This window comes from Oncorhynchus gorbuscha, linkage group LG21, assembly GCF_021184085.1.
Source record: "Oncorhynchus gorbuscha isolate QuinsamMale2020 ecotype Even-year linkage group LG21, OgorEven_v1.0, whole genome shotgun sequence".
Taxonomy (NCBI): domain Eukaryota; kingdom Metazoa; phylum Chordata; class Actinopteri; order Salmoniformes; family Salmonidae; genus Oncorhynchus; species Oncorhynchus gorbuscha.
Window position 1 is genome coordinate 38,367,477 of NC_060193.1, and position 21,888 is coordinate 38,389,364.

Below are 21,888 nucleotides of genomic sequence, written 5' to 3' on the forward strand. Positions count from 1 at the left end.
AATGTTAGACATGTTTCTGTGGACAATATGGAAACTATTTGGAATTTGTCTGCGTTGTCGTGAACGCTCTTTCCTGTGGATTTCTGAACATAACGCGACAAACAAACGGAGGTATTTTGGATCTAAAAATAATATTTATGGAACAAAAGGAACATTTGTTGTGTAACTGGGAGTCTCGTGAGTGAAAACATCCGAAGATCATCAAAGGTAAACAATTAATTTGATTGCTTTTCTGATTTTCGTGACCGAGCTACCTGATACTATGTGTACTTAATGTTTTATAGTGCGATCAATAAAAACTTACACAAACGCTTGGATTGCTTTCGCTGTAAAGCACGATTTCAAAATCTGACACGACAGGTGGATTAACAAAAGGCTAAACTGTGGTTTCCTATATTGCACTTGTGATTTCATGAATATAAATATTTATAGTAATATTTATTGTATGTAGCGCTACGCTATTCAGCGGTTGTTGATGACACTTATCCCGATATCGGGATTGCAGCCATAACAAGTTCTTAAGCAGCTCCAAGAGTAGCAGGCAGTGAGAGCACTTCATCCCCACTTTTACACTGCAGGGAAAGGGAGGAATGTACCTGGCAAGCGATCAGTTATCAAACAGAAACTGACTTCAGAGTGGGTGGAGGGAGAGGAAGGGAACGATCTGCAGTGATTTGACAAATCGATACCCTTTAAAACAGTGGTTCCAAAACTGTTGGGATCAAACCTGCAAAATGTTCTCTCCGCCAACAAGAGGGGTGTGAACAGTTTGTGTTATGAACAGTGCTTGTGCCCATAGAAATAGATGGGGAGCGCGAGATGTTCCCCAATGCTGTCTGCCATCTGCCCGGTATGGATTAAATCGGGATTCATCCGAAGAGCACACTTCTCCAACCTGCTCATCGAAGTTGAGCATTTGCACACTGAAGTTGGTTAAGACACCGAACAGCAGTCAGGTCAAGACCTTGGTGAGGCCGACAAGCATGCAGATGAGCTTCCCCGAGACAGTTTGTGTAAAAATTCTTCGGTTGTGCAAACCCACAGTTTCATCAACTGTCTGAGTGACTTGTCTCAGACGATCCCGGAGGTGAAGAAGCTGGATGTGGAGTTCCTGGGCTGGCATGATTACACGTGACCTGTGGTTGTAAGGCCAGTTGGGATGTACTGCCAAATTCTATAAAATGACGTTGGAGGCGGCTTATGGTAGAGAAATGAACATTTAATTCTCTAGCAACAGCTCTGGTGGACATTCCTGCAGTCAGCATGCCAATTGCACACCTGTGGCATTGTGTTGTGTGAAAACTGCACATTTTAGAGTGGCCTTGTATTGTCCCCAGCACAAGGTGCACCTGTGTAATGATCATGCTGTTTAATCAGCTTCTTGATATGTCACACCTGAAACGTGGATTGATTATTTTTGCAAAGGAGAAATGCTCACTAACAGGGATGTAACATTTGTACACAAAACTTGAGAGAAATACGCTTTTTGTGTTTAAGGAAATTATATATTTTTCAGCTTATGAAACATGGGACCAACACTGTGCATGCCGCTTTTAGATTTTTCTTCAGTATATATATTCACGAATTGGGTGTGGGAATTGATAAAACATTTGACATTTACATTTTGATAATATAGCAGACGCTCTTATCAGACGACAGAAGACAATCTTGGCCGAAAGTTGAGAATGACACAAATAATAATATCCACAAAGTTTGCCGCTTCAGTGTCTTTAGATATTTTTGTCAGATGTTACTATGGAATACTGAAGTATAATTACAAGCATTTCAAGTGTCAAAGGCTTTTATTGACAATTACATGAAGTTGATGCAGAGTCAATATTTGCAGTGTTGACCCTTCTTTTTCAAGACCTCTGCAATCCGCCCTGGCATGCTGTCAATAAACTTCTGGGCCACATCCTGACTGATGGCAGCCCATTCTTGCAGAATCAATGCTTGGAGTTTCAGAGTTTGTGTTTTTTTTGTCCACCCTCCTCTTGAGGATTAACCACAAGTTCTAAATGGGATTAAGGTCCTGGGGGGTTTCCTCGCCATAGACCCAAAATATTTATGTTTTGTTCCCGAGCCACTTAGTTATCACTTTTTCCTTATGGCAAGGTGCTCCATCATGCTGGAAAAGGCATTGTTCGTCACCAAATTGTTCCTGGATGGTTGGGAGAAGTTGCTCTCGGAGGATGTGTTGGTACCATTTTTTATTCATGGCTATGTTCTTAGGCAAAATTGTGAGTGAACCCACTCCCTTGGCGTCATGCTCCACCAACTGAGCTACACAGTACCAACGAATAGGGCACCGACAGCTCTTAGTCTAGCTAACTAGCTATTTTTTGCTTTAATTAACATTCATGTATCACATTTCAGAATTATTTACTTTTACATGTATTACATTTGTATTTATGTTTTGCTTTAAAATCATTATTTTTGTTCGTAGTACTGTTTTTCTCGACTTCAGAATTTTTGCTTAATATTAATAGCACGAAAGTAATTCCATATACTGTGCTAGTTTACATGTTTGCCAATGGTGGTGTGGTGCCCCCCAGTGGCCAGAGTAAGAATACTCATGAGTCATGCAGCAGTGCAATAGCCGTGCAATCCTGCAATAGCTATGCAATCCCACTCTTATTACCTGCAGTCACTGTGCAGTGCCTTCTGCTTAGTCACTATTATTATCTAGTGTGTGAGAATGTGTGTGTGAGAGTGGATAAGAGTGAGTCGGTGTGTATGTATCAATGAGTGTGTGACGGGGATGATTCATTACCTTAACCCATTCAATGTATAATTTACGTTAGTACACTTGTTCTCTGCGCTTAATGGACAAATTTGAATAAATGTTTTAAATTGTTTGTCTACAATGTATTTTACACATTTCATGAGTCAAGTCCTGTAAATACATGACCAGATCTGAATAAAATGTTGGTATATACTGTAAATTGTCCAGACAATATATACCCTGAGTACACCCAACATTAGAAACACCTCCACCCCAAGGATGTTGAAAGCGTTCCACAGGCATGTTGACTCCAATGCTTCCCACAGTTGTGTCATGTTGGCTGGATGTCCTTTGGGTGGTGGACCATTCTTGATACACACGGGAAACTGTTGAGTTTGAAAAACCCAGCCGCATTGCAGTTCTTGACACAAACTGGAGAGCCTGGCACCTACTACCATACCCCGTTCAAAAGGCACTTAAATATTTTGTCTAGCCCACTCACGCTCTGAATGGCCCACATGCACAATCCATGTCTCAAGGCTTAAAAACCCTTCTTTAACCAGTCTCCTCCCCTTCATCTACACTGATTGAAGTGGATTTAACAAGTGACATCAATAAGGGATCAAAGCTTGCACCTGGTCAGTCTGTCATTGAAAGAGCAGGTGTTGTTAATGTTTTGTATCCTAAGTGTATATATTTAAACAATATCTAAATAAATCCACACACACCCCTAGATCACATGGAGTATAAGCAAATCCAATGGACTGGACAGAGTAATTTTAGAGCATTTTCCCACTTTCTCAGATCTTAAACATATTCACATCTTAATTTTTGGTGTATAGATTGTCCGGACCAATATATAAATATAAAAAACGATATCTAAATAAATCCACACTCTCACACCTAGTGTTCTGTATATGCAGTATAAGCAGATCCAGTTTGGGGTCAAGGTGGGAGGTCAAAACTTCTAGTCAACACTCACCAAGTCTCAGTCTCTCACACACTTCCGGTGAGTGGCCAACAGTCTATGTCCCAAATGGAACCCTATTCCCGATATAGTGCACTAGTTTTGACCAGGGCCCATGGTAGTGCACAAAATAGGGAATAGTGTGTCATTTGGGACTCAGACATAGTGTGGCTGAAGCAAAGGTCAAAAAAAGGAATTGGAAACAGCTTTTTAGAACAGGATACTGCCCTTCACTCTTGCTGATTGGCAGGGTTTGGAGTGGGATTGCAGTAGTGTTTGAGGAAACGTATAACTTCATTTAATCTCCGTAGTCTATATAAACATAACTTGGATATTTATATTTATTTCACTCAAACAAACAAAATGAATCTCTGAGTTCTTCCAGTGGAACACAAATCTTATCGGATTACATACAATTAACCCAACAGAGAAAGGGAACAGTCAGTTCAGCTGCCCCATAATTTGACTATCCCAGACCTACTTTGGGGTTAGGGAGATATGCATGCTGTACTGTAATTATCATTTGGAACCTTGAACTTAAAAGCTGTGGCTCAAATGTAGCCTGATATTGCTTCAAATTTGTTTGAGTCAGAAGTTGTGTTGTTGTACAAGCCTATCCTGTAACAAAGTCCTCGATTACAGAGGCCATTGTAGTTTCTCTGGGGGACGGGGGTTACCCCCGGCAACATGAAGAGGCCAGAGAAGAGGTGGGAGTGCGCACAATGGCTAAAACCGGCCAATGGGGTCATTCGATGCGTGATGAGTGGTGTCAGGTAAATGGGCCTCCTACACAAACCGGGAGGGAATGTGAGACAGAGGAGAGAATAACACAGTCCAGCTGGGTGCGGAGTCCCGTTTAATATCGGGGAAGAGGCATATGCACTTAGCGGCGTCGTCGCTACTCAAAGTAGCTTCTCTGGTTTCATCGCCTTGTCTATACAGTACGACTAAGGGGATATTTTTAAGAACGAGTAGCTATGTGTAATGGCTAGAAGGCCCAAAACCCCACACATTTAAAGTGGTTCAGTTAAGAAAAAGACAATGGTAAACAAGTTCTAGATACAGTGCCATTTCACTCATTTGCCTTTTATCAAATTATTTCACAACCCCACCCCTCAAAATGCTGTGATTAACAGGGCGCACGAGTGGCACAGCGGTCTAAGGCACTACATCTCAATGCAAGAGATGTCACTACAGACCCTGGTTCGATTCCAGGATGTATCCCAACCGGCCGTGATTGGGAGTCCCATAGCGCGGTGCACAACTGGCCCAGTGTGGTCCGGGTTAGGGTTTGGCTGGGGTAGGCTGTCATTGTAAATAACAATTTGTTCTTAACTGACTTGCCTGGTTAAATAAAGGTTCAATAATAATTGATATGGGGCTCACATTCCAGAAGGATCCCAAAACCACTAACCCACAGCACCAGGCCTGCAGCCGCAAACCTATTGCCACTGCAGAAATGGCGAGTCTCCTCACGACTTCTATGGTCTTGCAAGGTCAGTAACAGTTATTATAAAATCCCTAATATGGCCAGTGAGTGCATCATGTGTATGTGCAGTAAGTCAGGGGGCGAGGAGACAGTGCAGGCTGGGATTGGTATGTCACAATAACACCATATGTTCATAATAAAAGAGCCGATTTCACTGAAATAATGCATAAAAACTTGAATATTAACCAGAACTCCAACCCCAAGAAGGTAGGGAGGATATCTATCACTTATGGGGAACAGGGTGATCAGTTGAAAAACTACTCCACATACATCACTAAATCAATGTGCTTGGCAATGTGAAGAAAGTGTTAAGACACATTATAGCAGGGATTAAGAGCATTGCAGTCCTCCTTGCCCCCCCACACAACAGTGGCTTTACTTCCTAGCTCAAGGTTACGGTACAGTGGTCCTGACCCCTGCTATCAAAAGCCCCACAAAGCCTTTCGTTGACCCTGTGACCCCTCTCTGCCCTTCGGTGCAAGCTTCTGATTGGCTCAAACACTGGTACAGTCAGCCTCCATGAGAAGCCTGTCACCTTCACCACAAAGGTGAAGCATGTGTGTTTGTAAATAGGAAAGTCAGCTCAAAGCATTTAAAGCCACGGTGGACATACACTATATGGAGAGTGATTGAGCTTACTTGATCACATGTTGAATGAGATGCAGACTAGAACAGTATATAGGTCTAGTTATGAGTCTTTAATTTCCTCTAGGGGATCATTCATTACACATCCACTGTTTCAGTCTGTCATTGACACTGATAATAATAAAAATACAATAAAGATTTCCGTATAACACACTAATATATACATATGTGTGGGTTTTTATTGGTTCCAACCATACAGGTGATAAGACTAATAAGTAAGCAAGGCATTTTCCCCTCAACAATATAGAAACATAAAACTTATAATTTATGCGCTCAAATTCTTGTATATAGCCAACACACATCCTTGTACAGTATGTATAAAAATCTTAAATTACAGAGCGATAAAGAGGCCACATTCACCTACGAGTCCCTCTGAGGGATATTATAACAATCTGTTTAAAACACAGTGCTACTGGACATTTGGTTGGAGAGAGGGAACCCTTTTACACGAGACAAAACGTCCAAAAAGGAAACATCCTTTCTTTTCTCAGGAGAAATGTCATCAAAACGGGGCTAAAAGAAAAGCGAAAACCGTAAAACAAAACGATGACAACCGACACTGGTAGGGAAGGGCTCATTTGAATTGGTTGGGCAGGAGGATGAAGGGGGCAGAGCGGTCGTTGGTCCAAGTCCGACAACCTACACTGGTAGGGAAGGGCTCATTTGAATTGGTTGGGCAGGAGGATGAAGGGGGCAGAGCGGTCGTTGGTCAGAGTCCGACAACCTACACTGGTAGGGAAGGGCTCATTTGAATTGGTTGGGCAGGAGGATGAAGGGGGCAGAGCGGTCGTTGGTCAGAGTCCGACGCAGTTTTACTCCCCGGATCATGGTGACCATGTGACCTCCACCACACGAGGGCTCATCTGTGTCCTGGGTGTCTGGGGCGGCAGGGGGCTGCTGGGGGGGAGGGCAGTGGCCGCTTTCCACCAGCTGGTTGCCAGTCCCAGATGCGTTGTACTGTTGTGGGAGATGAGACTGCCGCTGAAACTGTTGCTGCTGCTGCTGCTTTTGATATTGGAGCTTCTGCTGTTGCGGTTGTGGTGTCTGCTGGTACTGCTGTTGTTGTAACTGTTGCTGCTGCTGCTGTAGTTGTTGTTGTTGCTGTAGTTGAAACTGCTGTTGTGTCTGGGCTGCTGGTTGCAACTGTTGTGTCTGGGGTGGCTGGAACTGCTGCTGCTGGTTGTACTGCAGGTGCTGGTACTGCTTCTGCTGCTGCTGGTGCAGGGCGTACTGCTGCTGCTTGCTCAGCTGGTACAGCTGCTCTGAGCTGCCCACGGGCACTGGCGCCTGGCCCGGGATCAGAGAGTAGTAGGGCGACGTGGATAATGAGTGATGCGAGGGCATGGTGCTCAGGCTCTGGGTGGAAGTGCACAGACTGTGCTTGGCGAGGACCAACTCGTGGTCCACCGTCCTGCTCATGCCAATCACGCCCTTCCCCACACTGCTCTCTGGAGGCCCCACATTCTCGTCGCTCCCGCTCTTCCCCCCTCCACCACCGTTGCCTCCACCTACACCTCCCCCCAAGGCTTTGAAGGGAACCTGGGGGGTGCAGATAGGGATAGGTACGCCACCACTGATGGTGCCACGGCGGTAGGTGGGCTTGGATGAGGGCTTGCGGCGGATGGTGGCAGTGTGCATCTGGCGCAGGCCCAGCGGCTCGGGCTCAGCGAGCAGGCTGACGGTTGAGGCGGGCCGCTTGCTCTGAAACATCTTGCGGTACTGCAGGCTGAGGTCGCTGTTACGCGGGATGGTGGAGGACTTGTCGAAGTCGGGCGGGCTGTGGTGCAACTCCTCGCCCCCGTGCAGGGAGATGTAGTCGTAGTCTGGTGGGTGGAGAAGGAGGGAGAGAGGGATGGATAAAGGAGGGGTGAGGGACAAGAGTAAGACTGTGGTTACTTAGAGCTGAGGAACACACAACACATTTCTTTCCTAACTGAAATAAAACATGGTAGGAAAGCAGAAGCTTTGCCTGGGGTGGAAAATCTGACCTGATGCATTCCATTAAAACCAAAAGCAAAAATGTTCCGTGGCACAAAGTTTCTCTATGCTAAAGTTTATCTTGTTAACACGTCAGACAGCATTGAATACTTGGTGTAGTCGGTGAGAATCAGACATGGAAAATTTATCAGAGAACCCCATAAACTAAGACTCCAGATTTGCCCCAAACATAGTAGGGCGACAGGGTAGCCTAGTGGTTAGAGCGTTGGACTAGTAACTGGAAGGTTGCAAGTTCAAACCCCCGAGCTTACAAGGTACAAATCTGTCGTTCTGCCCCTGAACAGGCAGTTAACCCACTGTTCCTAGGCCGTCATTGAAAATAAGAATTTGTTCTTAACTGATTTGCCTAGTAAAATAAAGAAAAAAAACAAAAAGAAAAAAACATAATAACCTAACTATGTATGTGTCCCAAATGGCACTCTATTTCCCAGGCTCTGGTCAAAAGTAGGGCACTATGTAGGGAATAGGGTGACATTTGGTACACAGGCTGTGTCTCAATGCTGAATCACTGCCCAGTTGAGAAAAAAACAGACTTATCTGAGGAGGAAGAAATGATTAGGGTGTGGGTGGTAATGGAGTGAGTCAGCACGGAGTGGTGGCCTGTTATCAGCTGATGATGGTAAACACGCAATTACCTGCCGGTTGCACATACACAAACAAAGACAAAGGAGCGTGTGCTTGTATACCCAATCACTCACACAAACACTCAATTGATCTCATAATAACGCAAGAATCCGCCCCTCCGATTACATCAAGGTTCTCACACCCACGCACACACAACAAAACACTCAGCGCTTATGCTCTCCTTTTACTAGCAAAAAGGCCATTGATGTGATGGGAATTCACACAGCACAGATGTCACACTAAATCACTGTGAAGGTCTCTAATTTGAACAGAGGGGGGAAAATCTAAAACAGTAACGGATAATAAACCTACCATAAAGAGTTGGTTCTTTCTTTACAGCTGAAAAAGAATATAGGATTGCGTTTAACTTGTATACAAATAAAGAGAGCACATTTTCTTTGATCTAAACATGATGTAGAGTGGGGAGGTGCTTCACAAAGTGACAGTCCAGCACCACAATGCTTTGAGAGGGACCAAACTGGAGTAGAACCTTCTCGGGTTGCAGGCTGATATGCTATGTATGGCTTTACATCTCGGCATACAGGCTTTTGATCCCACAAATAGGTGGGGTGAGGTGATGTGTGGAGAGAGGTCAAATTCAGACTTGGTTTTCAGGTAGCACTGCAGAAAAAAGCACATTATCCTACCATAGGCTACTTGCACAAACTGGTGTTGTGATAATGCTGTTGAAACAGGCATATGGATTGGGCAGAAGTGTAGACGTCATTCTGTTGTGATAGTGAAATAACTGATGGATGCATGCCGCATACTGCAAGACAATCACAGATGTACAGACACACAGACAGATCCAAGCAAACAGACCCAAAAGCACAAATCATGACACACAACCAATAAGACAAGCATGCTGTATAAGATCCCTGACACAGAGACGCACTAAAAAACAGAGCTGGCTGAGCCAAAGAAACAGACACGTAGCTAGAAAAGCAGACAGTGCTGTGACCATGGGGGGATAGTAGGTTTGCGTCCCAAATGGCATCCTTCCCTACAGTGCCTGTTCAAAGGTAGTGCACTAGGTAGCTAATAGGGTGGCAATTTGGTCGCAACCTAGGAGGGGTGTGGTGGGAGGTTTGGTGTGTGGAAGTCACTACTAACCGTGGGAGGGAATGGTGTCCTCGGAACAGGAGGGCGTGGTGGTCTGCGTGCTGTAGCCACTAGAGCAGTGGAGGGAGTCGCGACTGGTGTGGGGGGCCTCCGAGTTGAGCCCACCGCCCAGGGTCAGGGTCAGCTATGAAAGGGAGTGTAACGGAGAGGGTGGAGTGCAGAAGGGAGAGAATGAAACAGCGTGAGGGGAAGGTGGGAGGGAGAGATATTTGTTGATGGGGGGGGGGGGATGTTTATAGCGGAAGAGAATCCTTCCTCAACCTCTTGGCCTCTGCTGCCCCCTGTCAGCTGAACACTAAGAATACACCCTGAAATAGCTCTCGAACTATCCTGATCAAAAATATAAATGCAAAATGAAGGAATTTAAATGATTATACCGAGTTACATTTCATAGAAGGAAATAAATGAATTAGGCCCTAATTTATGGATTTCACATGACTGGGCAGGGGCGCAGCCATAGGTGGGCCTGGAAGGGCATAGGCCCACCCACTGGGGAGCCAGGCCCAGCCAACCAGCCGGATGTGGAGGTACTGGGCTGGCGTGGTTACACATGGTCTGCGGTTGTGAGGCCGGTTATGAGTACTGCCAAATTCTATAAAATGACGTTGGAGGCGGCTTATGGGAGAGAAATTAACAATTTTATCTGGCAACAGCTCTGGTGGACATTCCTGCAGTCAGCATGCTAATTGCACTCTCCCTCAAAACTTGAGACCTCTGTGGCATTGTGTTGTGTGTTAAAACTGCACATTTTAGAGTGGCATTTTAATGTCCCCAGCACAAGGTGCACCTGTGTAATGATGATGTTTAATCAGCTACCTGACATGCCACATCTGTCAGGTGGATGGATTATCTTGGAAAAAAGAAATGTAACATCATAGTAAAAACCGGTACATGCAATTATGCTGTTACCACTTATTTAAGCTCTAACAATTTTGTATTTTCTTGGAAAACAAAAATTAGGTCATTTATTTTATTTTATTTATTTAACCAGGCAAGTCATTAAGAACAAATTCTTATTTCCAATGATGGCCTACTAAATGTTACTGCCTATATTTAATGTTACGTAACTTTTTGCTATATATTTAGCCTGGAGTAATGCCTATGTAATGCAAAGTGTTGCCATCATTTCCTTGTGGAAATATTTCTTAAGTTATCGTACAATCAACTAATTATTAATGGATTACAAAAAGGTTGGTTTGTTTGTCAATGATTCAGAAACGGTGGAACATACTGCACCGGTGCTTATTTGAATTAATCATTGACCACATATCAAAGTACAAACTGATAAGCATTCTGTGTGTGTGTGTGTGTGTGTGTGTGTGTGTGTGTGTGTGTGTGTGTGTGTGTGTGTGTGTGTGTGTGTGTGTGTGTGTGTGTGTGTGTGTGTGTCCGTTTGTGTGTATGTGCTACCTTTCCGGATGTGGACATGGTGCGCGCTCTCTCTCCGTGCTGTGTGTAGGCGTTGTGTGGAGGGGGCATGGCCATGCCATTCTCTGTGCCCGGCCCGATCTGCCCCGACCACGGCCCGCTCAACTCCTGAAACAAATACTAACAATATCACATTGTGCCACTGCCCACAGATGATATATTATATATATAGATACACCATTAAGTACAAGACACATTCTATAATCACTGTTGGACAATTAGATATAGACACTTACACGGTATACCGAAAGTTCGGTACTTTTTCAAAACTAGAACATTTGAGTTACTTTCGGTACTTCTGTGAAATGTGTCTGACAGATCCAAGTCTATCAGAGCAGCCGATGTCCCCTATAGCGCGAGTGCAGTGCACCATGCCTGCTCCATAATTTGCAAATAAATTCATAAAAAATCCTACAATGTGATTTTCTGGATTTTTTTTCTAATTTTGTCTGTCATAGTTGAAGTGTACCTATGATGAAAATTACAGGCCTCTTTTTAAGTGGGAGAACTTGCACAATTGGTGTCTGACTAAATACTTTCTTGCCCCACTATATGCATGTATATATATATATATATATATATATATATAAAAAAAATAAAAAACTTTTACATTACCGTCTAGTTTATCAATAAAATAGTCTGATGGTGATGTGGACATACTCGGTATACACATCCCAAAATAAATAAATGATCTCACTCCAATACATTTTTATAGAAAGTTAGCAAAAATAGATATGATCTTGCTGCCATGTAAATACCTGTTTATTTGTGGAAAATCACTCGGATGAACTATTTAGTCATATCCCAGTTTACCTATTTGCTTATGGTCTTGTCTACACCTAGAAAACAGTTATTTAAATTAAATTTATTTGGATCGGCATCACAGACAAAATTAAATGGGCCTATTTATAATGACTATGAATTCCGAGGGCAGAAATGATTAAATATTAAAGCATTACACTGGTCACTATAGGCTTCAGTCATACAAAAGCTATACTTAAATCCTAACGGGTTCTCTAGCAAATGAATAAGAATGTCTCACCCCATGTTCAAGAATGGCCTTATTCAAAGGAAAGAAAATCTCCAAAATACATTTATTTTTAAAACAAGCCATGGAAAGTTGATTTCAATTTCAATTTAATCCACCAGAAAAAAAAACAGAACAAAGAATACAACAAATATTGTGGTTGAACTCAAATATACTAATAGAAGAAAAAAATGTATACCTTAAATAGGACTGGTGTAGTTGTCACACATGCAGCTAAAACCTATATGGAAATGTCTGCTCTACCCAAAATTACAACCAACTAATTGCAGCATTACCGCAAAAATGGAAGAGGAAAGTGGAAGGGGGAAAAAGTAGGGAACTTGTCTGTCAGCCCTGTATTAAAGACCATAATTGGTTAAAGAAAATTGTGATAAACAAAAAAGTATACCAGTTTCATTTAAGGACCCCAAAATTTACAGCTGTGCCATATAGATTGCAAAATAGTTAGGAAGAGATTTTCGACCTACCGATTCCATGGCACATGGTTTATGAACTGTTATGCAAAACGTCACCGGATTCAAAACTTTGAATTTTTAAATTATACAAACTTCTTGCAACAATGTTATATAAACTCAGCAAAAAAAGTAACATTCTCTCACTGTCAACTGTGTTAATATTCAGCAAAATTAACACGTGTAGATATTTGTATGAACATAAGATTATGGCAACCATGGCATGGAATTCATGACAGGGAGAATTGTCCACCATGCATGATGATGTATACATACGGGTAAAATAGTCTAGCTAGCTACATTTCCAGATTATACACATAAGTGATTTCACTTCAAGCTAAAGTGTACAGCCAGCTAACGTTAGCTGGCTGGCTCCCTAGCTAATCCCAGAGATGTTTGCTTGGCTAGTTAGAGGCTAATGTTAGCTAGCTAACATTGAACCTGGTTGGTTAGCTCCCAGCAGATTCATGCAGGGCATGGTAACGTTATGAGTTGGCACCATGTTCATTGTTGTTTAACCTCTTAAGTCGACCCTCTACTTTTTTGAACATTCTGTTAAAAATCGCGCAACATTTCAGCGCCCTGCTACTCGTGCCAGGAATATAGTATATGCATATGATTAGTATGTGTGGATAGAAAACACTCAGATGTTTATAAAACTGGTTAAATCACGGCTGTGACTATAACAGAACGTGCGTTTCATTGAAAAGTGCAGGAAAATCTGATCACTGAAAATTGGAAAATATATCAATGCGCCACTTGCATGTATTGTCTATGGGAAAGCAAATTACCTGGAGCTGAGATTGCAATTCCTACAGCTTCCACACAATGTCAACAGTCTTGTCATTTGCCTAGGCTTTGTTTCTTGGTCAAACGAAGAAGAGACAGCCCATTTCTTCAGGTCTCGGACCGGATATTTTGGTTGAGATTTACCCGGACATTATTTCTATAGACTATACATCGCCTCGTGATCAATTTGATCGCTTATTAACGTTTACTAATACCTAAAGTTGCATTACAAAAGTATTTCGAAGTGTTTTGTGAAAGTTTATCGTCAACTTTTTTAATTAAAAAAAATGACGGTACGTTATAAGACGCTATTTTTTTCCGTTTATCACACAGTCTTCATAGATCGATATCTAGGCTATATATGGACCGATTTAATCGAAAAAAAGACCCAATAGTGATTATGGGAAATCTAGGAGTGCCAACAAAGAAGATGGTCAAAGGTAATGAATGTTTTATATGTTATTTGTGCGGTTTGTGTAGCGCCGACTATGCTAATTATTTTGTTTACGTCCCCTGCAGGTCTTTTGGGGTGTTACATGCTATCAGATAATAGCTTCTCATGCTTTCGCCGAAAAGCATTTTAAAAATCTGACTTGTTGCCTGGATTCACAACGAGTGTAGCTTTAATTCAATACCCTGCATGTGTATTTTAATGAACGTTTGAGTTTTAACTAGTACTATTAGCATTTAGTGTAGCGCATTTGCATTTCCAGATGTCTAGATGGGACGCCTGCGTGTCAGGTAGGAGCAAGAGGTTAACCTCTTGGAACACTAGGGGCAGTATTTCATTTTTGGATGAAAAAACGTTCCCGTTTTAAACAAGATATTTTGTCACGAAAAGATGCTCGACTATGCATATAATTGACAGCTTTGGAAAGAAAACACTGACGTTTCCAAAACTGCAAAGATATTATCTGTGAGGGCCACAGAACTGATGCTACAGGCGAAACCAAGATGAAACTTCAAACATGAAATGAGCAAAATGTTTGAGGCGCTGTTTTCCATTGTCTCCTTATATGGCTGTGAATGCGCCCTGAACGAGCCTACAAGTTCTGCCGTTTCCCCAAGGTGTCTGCAGCATTGTGACGTGTTTGTAGGCATATCATTGGAAGATTGGCCATAAGAGACTACATTTACCAGGTGTCTGCCCGGTGTCCTTTGTCGAAATTGGTGCGTAATCTTCAGCTGCACGCATTCATCCATGTGATTCAGAGGGAGGAGACTTCCACGAACTAAATATCAACTAAGAGATATGTGAAAAACACCTTGAGGATTGATTCTAAACGACGTTTACCATGTTTCAGTCGATATTATGGAGTTAATTTGGGAAAAAGTTTGGCGTTTTGATGACTGAATTTCTGTTTTTTTTGGTAGCCAAACGTGACGAACAAAACGGAGCGATTTCTCCTACACAAAGAATCTTTCAGGAAAAACGGAACATTTGCTATCTAACTGAGAGTCTCCTCATTGAAAACATCCGAAGATCTTCAAAGTTGATGATTTTATTTGAATGCTTTTGTGAAAATGTTGCTATCAATACTGTTACACAAATGCTTGTTTTGCTATGGTTGAAAAGCACATTTTGAAAATCTGAGATGACAGTGTTGTTAACAAAAGGCTAAGCTTGAGAGCTAATATATTTATTTCATTTCATTTGCGATTTTCATGAATAGTTAACAATGTGTTATGCTAATGAGCTTGCGGGATAATAACACTCCTGGATACAGGTTTTTTTCGTAGCTAAACGTGATGAACAAAACGGAGCGATTTGTCCTAAACAAATAATCTTTTTGGAAAAACTGAACATTTGCTATCTAACTGAGAGTCTCCTCATTGAAAACATCTGAAGTTCTTCAAAGGTAAATTATTTTATTTTGAATGCTTTTCTTGTTTTTGTGAAAATGTTGCCCGCTGAATGCTAACGATAAATGCTACGCTAGCTATCAATACTGTTACACAAATGCTTGTTTTGCTATGGTTGAAAAGCATATTTTGAAAATCTGAGATGACAGTATTGTTAACAAAAGGCTAAGCTTGAGAGCTAGCATATTTATTTCATTTAATTTGCGATTTTCATGAATAGTTAACGTTGCGTTATGGTAATGAGCTTGAGGCTGTATTCACGATCCCGGATCCGGGATGGCTAGAATCAAGAGGTTACTAGCTAATGTTAGCTGGCTGGCTCGCTAGCTAACGTTACATGTATGATCTTACACATTGTTTACCTAGCTAGGTTCATTCTTTCCTAGCTAGCCAGCTAGCTATAAGTCTTAAGCTAAAGTGTACTGTTAGCTAGCTAGCGAACATTAGCTGGATAGCTCCCTAGTGGACGTTATTATTCATTTCCAAGAGCTGTTTGCTTTTCTAGTTAGAGCCTAATGTTAGCTAGCAAACATTGAACCTGGATGGTTAGCTCCCAGCACTGTGGCCTTGTTGGCACTTTGTTCATTGTTTAACTAGCTAACGTTAGCTGGCTGGCTTGTTAGCTAATTTGACGTGCATGATATTATTCATATCCCAGATCCGCTTGCTTGGCAAATTAGAGACTAATGTCAGCTAGCTAACATTGAACCTGATTGGTTAGCGCCCAGCAGATTCATGCAGGGTAGTAAACAACATGATTTGGCACTATATTCATTGTTGTAGCTTGCTAACATTTGCTGGCTTGCTGTATGATCTTACACGTTGTTTACCTAGTTATTAGCTTGCAAGCTAGCTACATATCTTAACAAAAGACTCCACTATGCAATTTTGGGTGCATTCGTAAATTCAGTCTGAGTATGCCAGAGTGCAGAATAACTGAAGAATTTACAAACGCACAACACCCGTTGAATATGGCCGGTGTCAGTAAAAGTTGGAAAAAAACAATGAAATTGTTGCCAGGTAAACAAATCATCGGCCAGAGCGTAAAGTGTGCGCTCTGAACGCCCCGAGAGCGAAACGAGATGGGTGTGGCTAAAGCTTTAAGAGCGTGTGAGCGATGCCTGACGTAGACAAAGATTAGCTCTTCACTAGGTACCAAAACATTCAAAAAAGGCCATTTTCTCAAAAGTGAGTTTACGCATTTTTCAACTTTCAAAGCAGAATTACTTTCCCATTGCTCCTCAAAAATGCAGTGTGTGCTATACCCTTTTGTTGCTCTACTTTTATCTAATGTGAAAAACACCATTTCAAATTTTGCTACATTCAACCGATTTGAGCCGGTTGGTCACATTTGAGTGTTATGAAATAAAAGTGAACTATACCTGACAAGTATGAGTGGTTTAGGTTAATTTCCCATCCTTTGTAGGCTCTGTGCATTTGCTGATCTACTAATAGCTGATGTTTATTTTGCAAGCTACCGGGGTTCGATCCCCGGGACCACCCATACGTAGAATGTATGCACACATGACTGTAAGTCGCTTTGGATAAAAGCGTCTGCTAAATGGCATATATTATTATTATATTATTTGTACAGTTGGCTAAACATATTGGAAAGTTAACCGAATTATACTGTTTTCTTCAACCATTATACTGTTTTCTTTTACCTAGCCTATGTTGGTTTAACCATGATTGCTGCTGACAGACATGATAGGCTACATTAACTGATGGACCAAATCAAATTGGCTAGCTAGCAAATAACAGATCCCTTCAATACTGCTAGAAAACAAGTTAACTTTCAGGGGATAAACTATATGGCTATATCCAAATATTGCTCGATTTGTTTGCCATCTTTAGTGGTGATGACAGTAGTCCGATTAACAACTTGCCAATGTCAAGATCTTCCCAAAAGCCACATTCTATTATAAATACATACACATTTAAGACAGCTCATGCAAAAACAAAACAAGCAGTGGCCTGTTTGATGTGACAGAAGTGAAAGTCATTTTGACAATAAATAATATGGAACAGAGGTGAACATATCCGGGGCAGGCCGGCAGGGCCACTTAACACTGAATGAACAGGATGTATACAAGGAAGAGCACTGGGAAGGGCAGCGAGACTATCACAGGGACTGGAGGAAGTTAGAGGCACTAAATACTATATATACATAGCACTATATACACAAAGTTATGTGGACACCCTTTCAAATGAGTCAAATTGGCTATTTCAGCCACCCCCGTTGCTAACAGGCGTATACAATTGAGTGCTGTTATTGTGAAGTGGAAATATCTAGGAGCAACAACAGCTCAGCCGCGAAATGGTAGGCTACACAAGCTCACAGAACGGGACCGCTGAGTGCTGAAGCGGGTAAAAATGGTCTGTCCTCAGTTGAAACACTCACTACCAAGTTCCAAACTGCCTCTGGAAGCAATGTCAGCACAATAATTATTAGTCGTGAGCTTCATGAAATAGGTTTCCATGGCCGAGCAGCTGCACACAAGCCTAAGATCACCATGGGCAATGCCACACGTCGGGTGGAGTGGTGTAAAGCTCGAAGCCATTGGACTCTGGAGCAGTGGAAACACGTTCTCTGGAGTGACAAATCATGCTTCACCATCTGGCAGTCCAACGGACAAATCTGGGTTTGGCGGATGCCAGGAGAACGCTATCAGCCTCAATGTATAGTGCCAACTGTAAAGTTTGGTGGAAGAGGAATAATGGTCTGGGGCTGGATTTCGTGGTTACGGCTGGGGCCCTTAGTTCCAGTGAAGGGACATCTTAAAGCTACAACATACAATGGCATTCTAGACGATTATGTGCTTCCAACTTTATGGCAACAGTTTGGTAAAGCCCTTTCCTATTATAGCATGACAACGCCCATGTACGCACAGCGAGGTCCATAAAGAAATGGTTTGTCGAGATTGGTAATGAAGAACTTGACTGTCCTGCACAGATTTCCACTGGTTTAATGTCCATTGCTCGTGTATCTTGGCCCAAGCAAGTCTCTTCTTATTATTTGTGCCCTTTAGTAGTGGTTTCATTGCAGCAATTCGACAATGAAGGCCTGATTCACGCATTCTCCTCTGAACAGTTGATGTTGAGGTGTGTCTGTTATTTGAACTCTGTCAAGCAGATTTTCCTGTGGCGTTTCTCATGAGCCAGTTTCATCATAGAGCTTGATGGTTTTTGCGACTGCACTTGAAGAAACTTTCAAAGTTCTAGAAATGACTGACCTTCATGTCTATTTGAAGAATCTCAAATATATTTTGATATGTTTAACACTTCTTGGGTAACTACATGATTCCATATGTGTAATTACAGAGTTGATGTCTTCACTATTATTCTACAATGTAGAAATAGAAAAAATTAAGAAAAACCCTGGAGTAGGTGTGTCTTTTGACTGGTACTGTACACATACACACACAAATATACACATATACAGTTGAAGTCTGAAGTTTACATACACTTAGATTGGAGTCATTATAACTCGTTTTTCAAACACTCCACAAATGTCTTGTTAACAAACTATAGTTTTGGCAAGTCGGTTAGGACAACTACCGTGTGCATGACAAGTCATTTTTCCAACAATTGTTTACAGACAGATTATTTCACTGTATCACATTTCCAGTGGGTCAGAAGTTTGAAGGCCTACCTACCTCAGTGTCTCTTTGCTTGACATCATGAGAAAATCAAAAGAAATCAGCCAATAAAAAAAATTGGAGACCGCAACAAGTCTGGTTCATCTTTGGGAGCAATTTCCAAACGCCTGAAGGTACCACGTTCATATGTACAAACAATAGTACGCAAGTATAAACACCATGGGACCACGCAGCCGTCATACCGCTCAGGAAGGAGACGCATTCTGTCTCCTAGAGATAGATGAACGTACTTTGGTGCAATAAGTGCAAATCAATCCCAGAACAACAGCAAAGGACCTTGTGAATATGCTGGAGGAAACAAGTACCAAAGTATCTATATCCACAGTAACAAAAATACTATATCGACATAACCTGAAAGCCTGCTCAGCAAGGAAGAAGCCACTGCTCCAAAACCGCCATAAAAAAAGCCAGACTACGGTTTGCAACTGCACACGTGGACAAAGATCGTAGTTTTGGAGAAATGTCCTCTGGTTTGATGAAACAGAAATATAACTGTTTGGCCACAATGACCATCATTAAATTTGGAGGAAAAAGTGGGAGGCTTGCAAGCCAAAGAACACACAGATTGTGTCAGTCTACAGTCTGTCGCTATATGCGATCCCTGACTCTGCTTCTGGTACGCAAGCTATTTTAATTAGTTCCCCGCATCCAGTGCAGGCGGGAGGGATTGTTAATTGCGCTACCGAACTGCCCCTAATCAAAACGAAACAAAACGGCCTAAACCCAGCCGTCAGAAAACACAGAAAATGTAACTTTTTTCAATGTGTCAATCACTCTAGAGTCATCTGGGACCCACGAGCTAAGCCCAAGGGACTACTAGGGGGGCACTTGAACATTCGTAGTGTCATTCCAAAAAGTGATCAAATTCAACATCTACTCACAGACTCCAACCTTGACTTTCTCTGCCTCTCAGAGACATGGCTCCATAAACACTCTCCATATGCTGCTTTGATTGTGCCTGGCTACAATGTTTTCAGGAGAGACAGGATTGAAGGAAGAGGAGGGGGTGTGATGATTTACATTAAAGAACATATCCGATGTAAACAAATTGAGTGGTCATGTGATAATGAACTAGAATGTATCGGCCTGAACGTTACACTGTCTCCCCAAATGTCTTTTACCCTCATTGGAATGTATAGGCCACCTTCCACCAAAAGTGTGTTTTTTGATCAGTTTAATACCATGCTTAGGGAATGTGATTTTGGGAAAGAGGTCATCTTAATGGGAGATTTTAACATTAATTATGAAGACAAGTGTTGTAGGAAAACGCTCAAACGGATCACTAATACCTTTGACCTTTCACAGCTAGTTAAAGGGCCAACCAGGGTGACTTGTTGCTCTAAAACACAGATTGATTTGGTGTTCAGTAATAAACCAGAGAGAGTGACTAAATCATTCAATATGGTTACTGGGCTGTCTGATCATAATCTGACACTTATAGCCAGAAAGCTGTCTAAGAGCAGGTTTAACCTCTCTACTGTTAGAAAGCCGGATCAACTTAGAATACCTAAGAGTGAATTAAACTATTTTGAAAAAGCAATTAAGGGAATAAACTGGAATGATCTCTTGTCCTATACAGACGTGGAAGCTGATAGTCAGGTTTTTCTATCCACAATCCAGACTACAATAAATGGCTTCCTAAAGAAAATCCAATCCAAACCTGGCCAAAAGAGCACTCTTCCTTGGCTAAATGGAGAAATCTGGAAATTGATGAAAGAACGAGATTATGCTCTAAAAATAGCCCTAAAATCTAAATTAGAGCATGACAGACGTAGGTTTACCATGTTGAGAAATAAGGTGATAAAAGAAATCAGACAGGCCAAGGCAAACTTTTTTATTAACATAATTGGTGAAGCAAAGGGAAATTCTAAATTGATATGGGAGAATCTAAAAAAGTTAACAGGGAAAGACCATAGTAACACTGCAAAAAGACTAGAAATCATGGTGAATAACAATCTAACACAGGATGCAGTTGAAATAGCAACAGCCTTCAATTCCTACTTTATTGACTCTGTCAGGTTACTGACACAGAACCCCTCCACTGATTTCTTGGGCTCAGTGCTAGTGAATGACACTCAACCTGTCTTCATCATAAGGGAGGTTTCTGAGTCAAAGGTGAACAAGGTGATTAGCTCACTAAAGAACTCTAAAGCCAAAGATGTGTTTGGATGGACTCTACCTTTCTTAAAAACTACAAAGAGTCACTCATTGGCCCCATTACTAAGGTCACCAACACATCTATTGGTCTCGGTGTGTTTCCAAGGGTATGGAAGTCGGCCATAATAACGGCCATCTTTAAATCAGGCGACCCTGCTGACATGAGTAACTACAGGCCCATTAGTATACTACCTGTGGTGTCAGTTGTTGAAAAGTGTGTAGCAGAACAACTGATTGCCCACCTCAACAACAGCCCCTTCACATTACACTCCATGCAGTTTGGCTTCAGAGCGAAACACTCCACAGAAACGGCCAACTGCTTTCTTCTGGAAAATGTGAAGTCGAAGATGGACAAAGGGGGTGCTGTTGGGGCTGTGTTTCTGGACCTAAGGAAGGCTTTTGATACTGTTAACCATGAGATTCTCATCACAAAATTGTCCAAGTTCAACTTTTCCCCTGATGCCTTGAGATGGATGAAATCATACCTTGAAGGCAGAACTCAGTGTGTCAGAGTGAGCAATGAGCTGTCGCCCACTCGTAGCTATGATGTGGGCGTGCCCCAAGGGTCAATACTGGGGCCCCTCCTGTTCAGCCTGTACATTAATGATCTGCCTTCTGTCTGTACTGGGTCTGAAGTTCAAATGTATGCAGATGATACAGTGATATATGTGCATGCAAAGAGCAAACAACAAGCTGCACAAGAACTCACTACTGTAATGCTCCAGGTTACAAAGTGGCTCAGTGACTCGTGTTTGCATCTCAATGTGAAAAAAACTGTTTGCATGTTCTTCACAAAGATGGCAACAGATGCTACTGAGCCAGATGTCTATGTGTCAGGGGAGAAGCTCCAGGTGGTATCCGATTTTAAGTACCTTGGCATCATACTTGATTCCAACCTCTCTTTTAAAAAGCATGTGAAAAA

General features: G+C 42.0%; 1 protein-coding gene across 4 annotated transcripts in view; it reads right to left on the minus strand.

Annotated features, from left to right (window-relative positions):
* Nucleotides 1–5,860: 5,860 nt before the first annotated feature.
* Nucleotides 5,861–21,888, minus strand: part of LOC124008256 (protein MTSS 2-like) — a 130,000-nt gene continuing 113,972 nt past the window's right edge. For 2 of the 4 annotated variants that reach the window (XM_046319398.1, XM_046319401.1), the window contains 4 exons: nucleotides 10,981–11,106; nucleotides 9,562–9,694; nucleotides 8,761–8,787; nucleotides 5,861–7,649 (listed from right to left, as the gene is read on the minus strand). In XM_046319398.1, coding sequence (XP_046175354.1) covers nucleotides 6,571–7,649; nucleotides 8,761–8,787; nucleotides 9,562–9,694; nucleotides 10,981–11,106 — 1,365 coding nt within the window. In that variant the 3' untranslated portion in view covers nucleotides 5,861–6,570. Of the gene's footprint in view, nucleotides 7,650–8,760; nucleotides 8,788–9,561; nucleotides 9,695–10,980; nucleotides 11,119–21,888 lie in introns of all 4 variants that reach the window. The other 2 variants (XM_046319400.1, XM_046319399.1) reach the window with 2 other exon arrangements.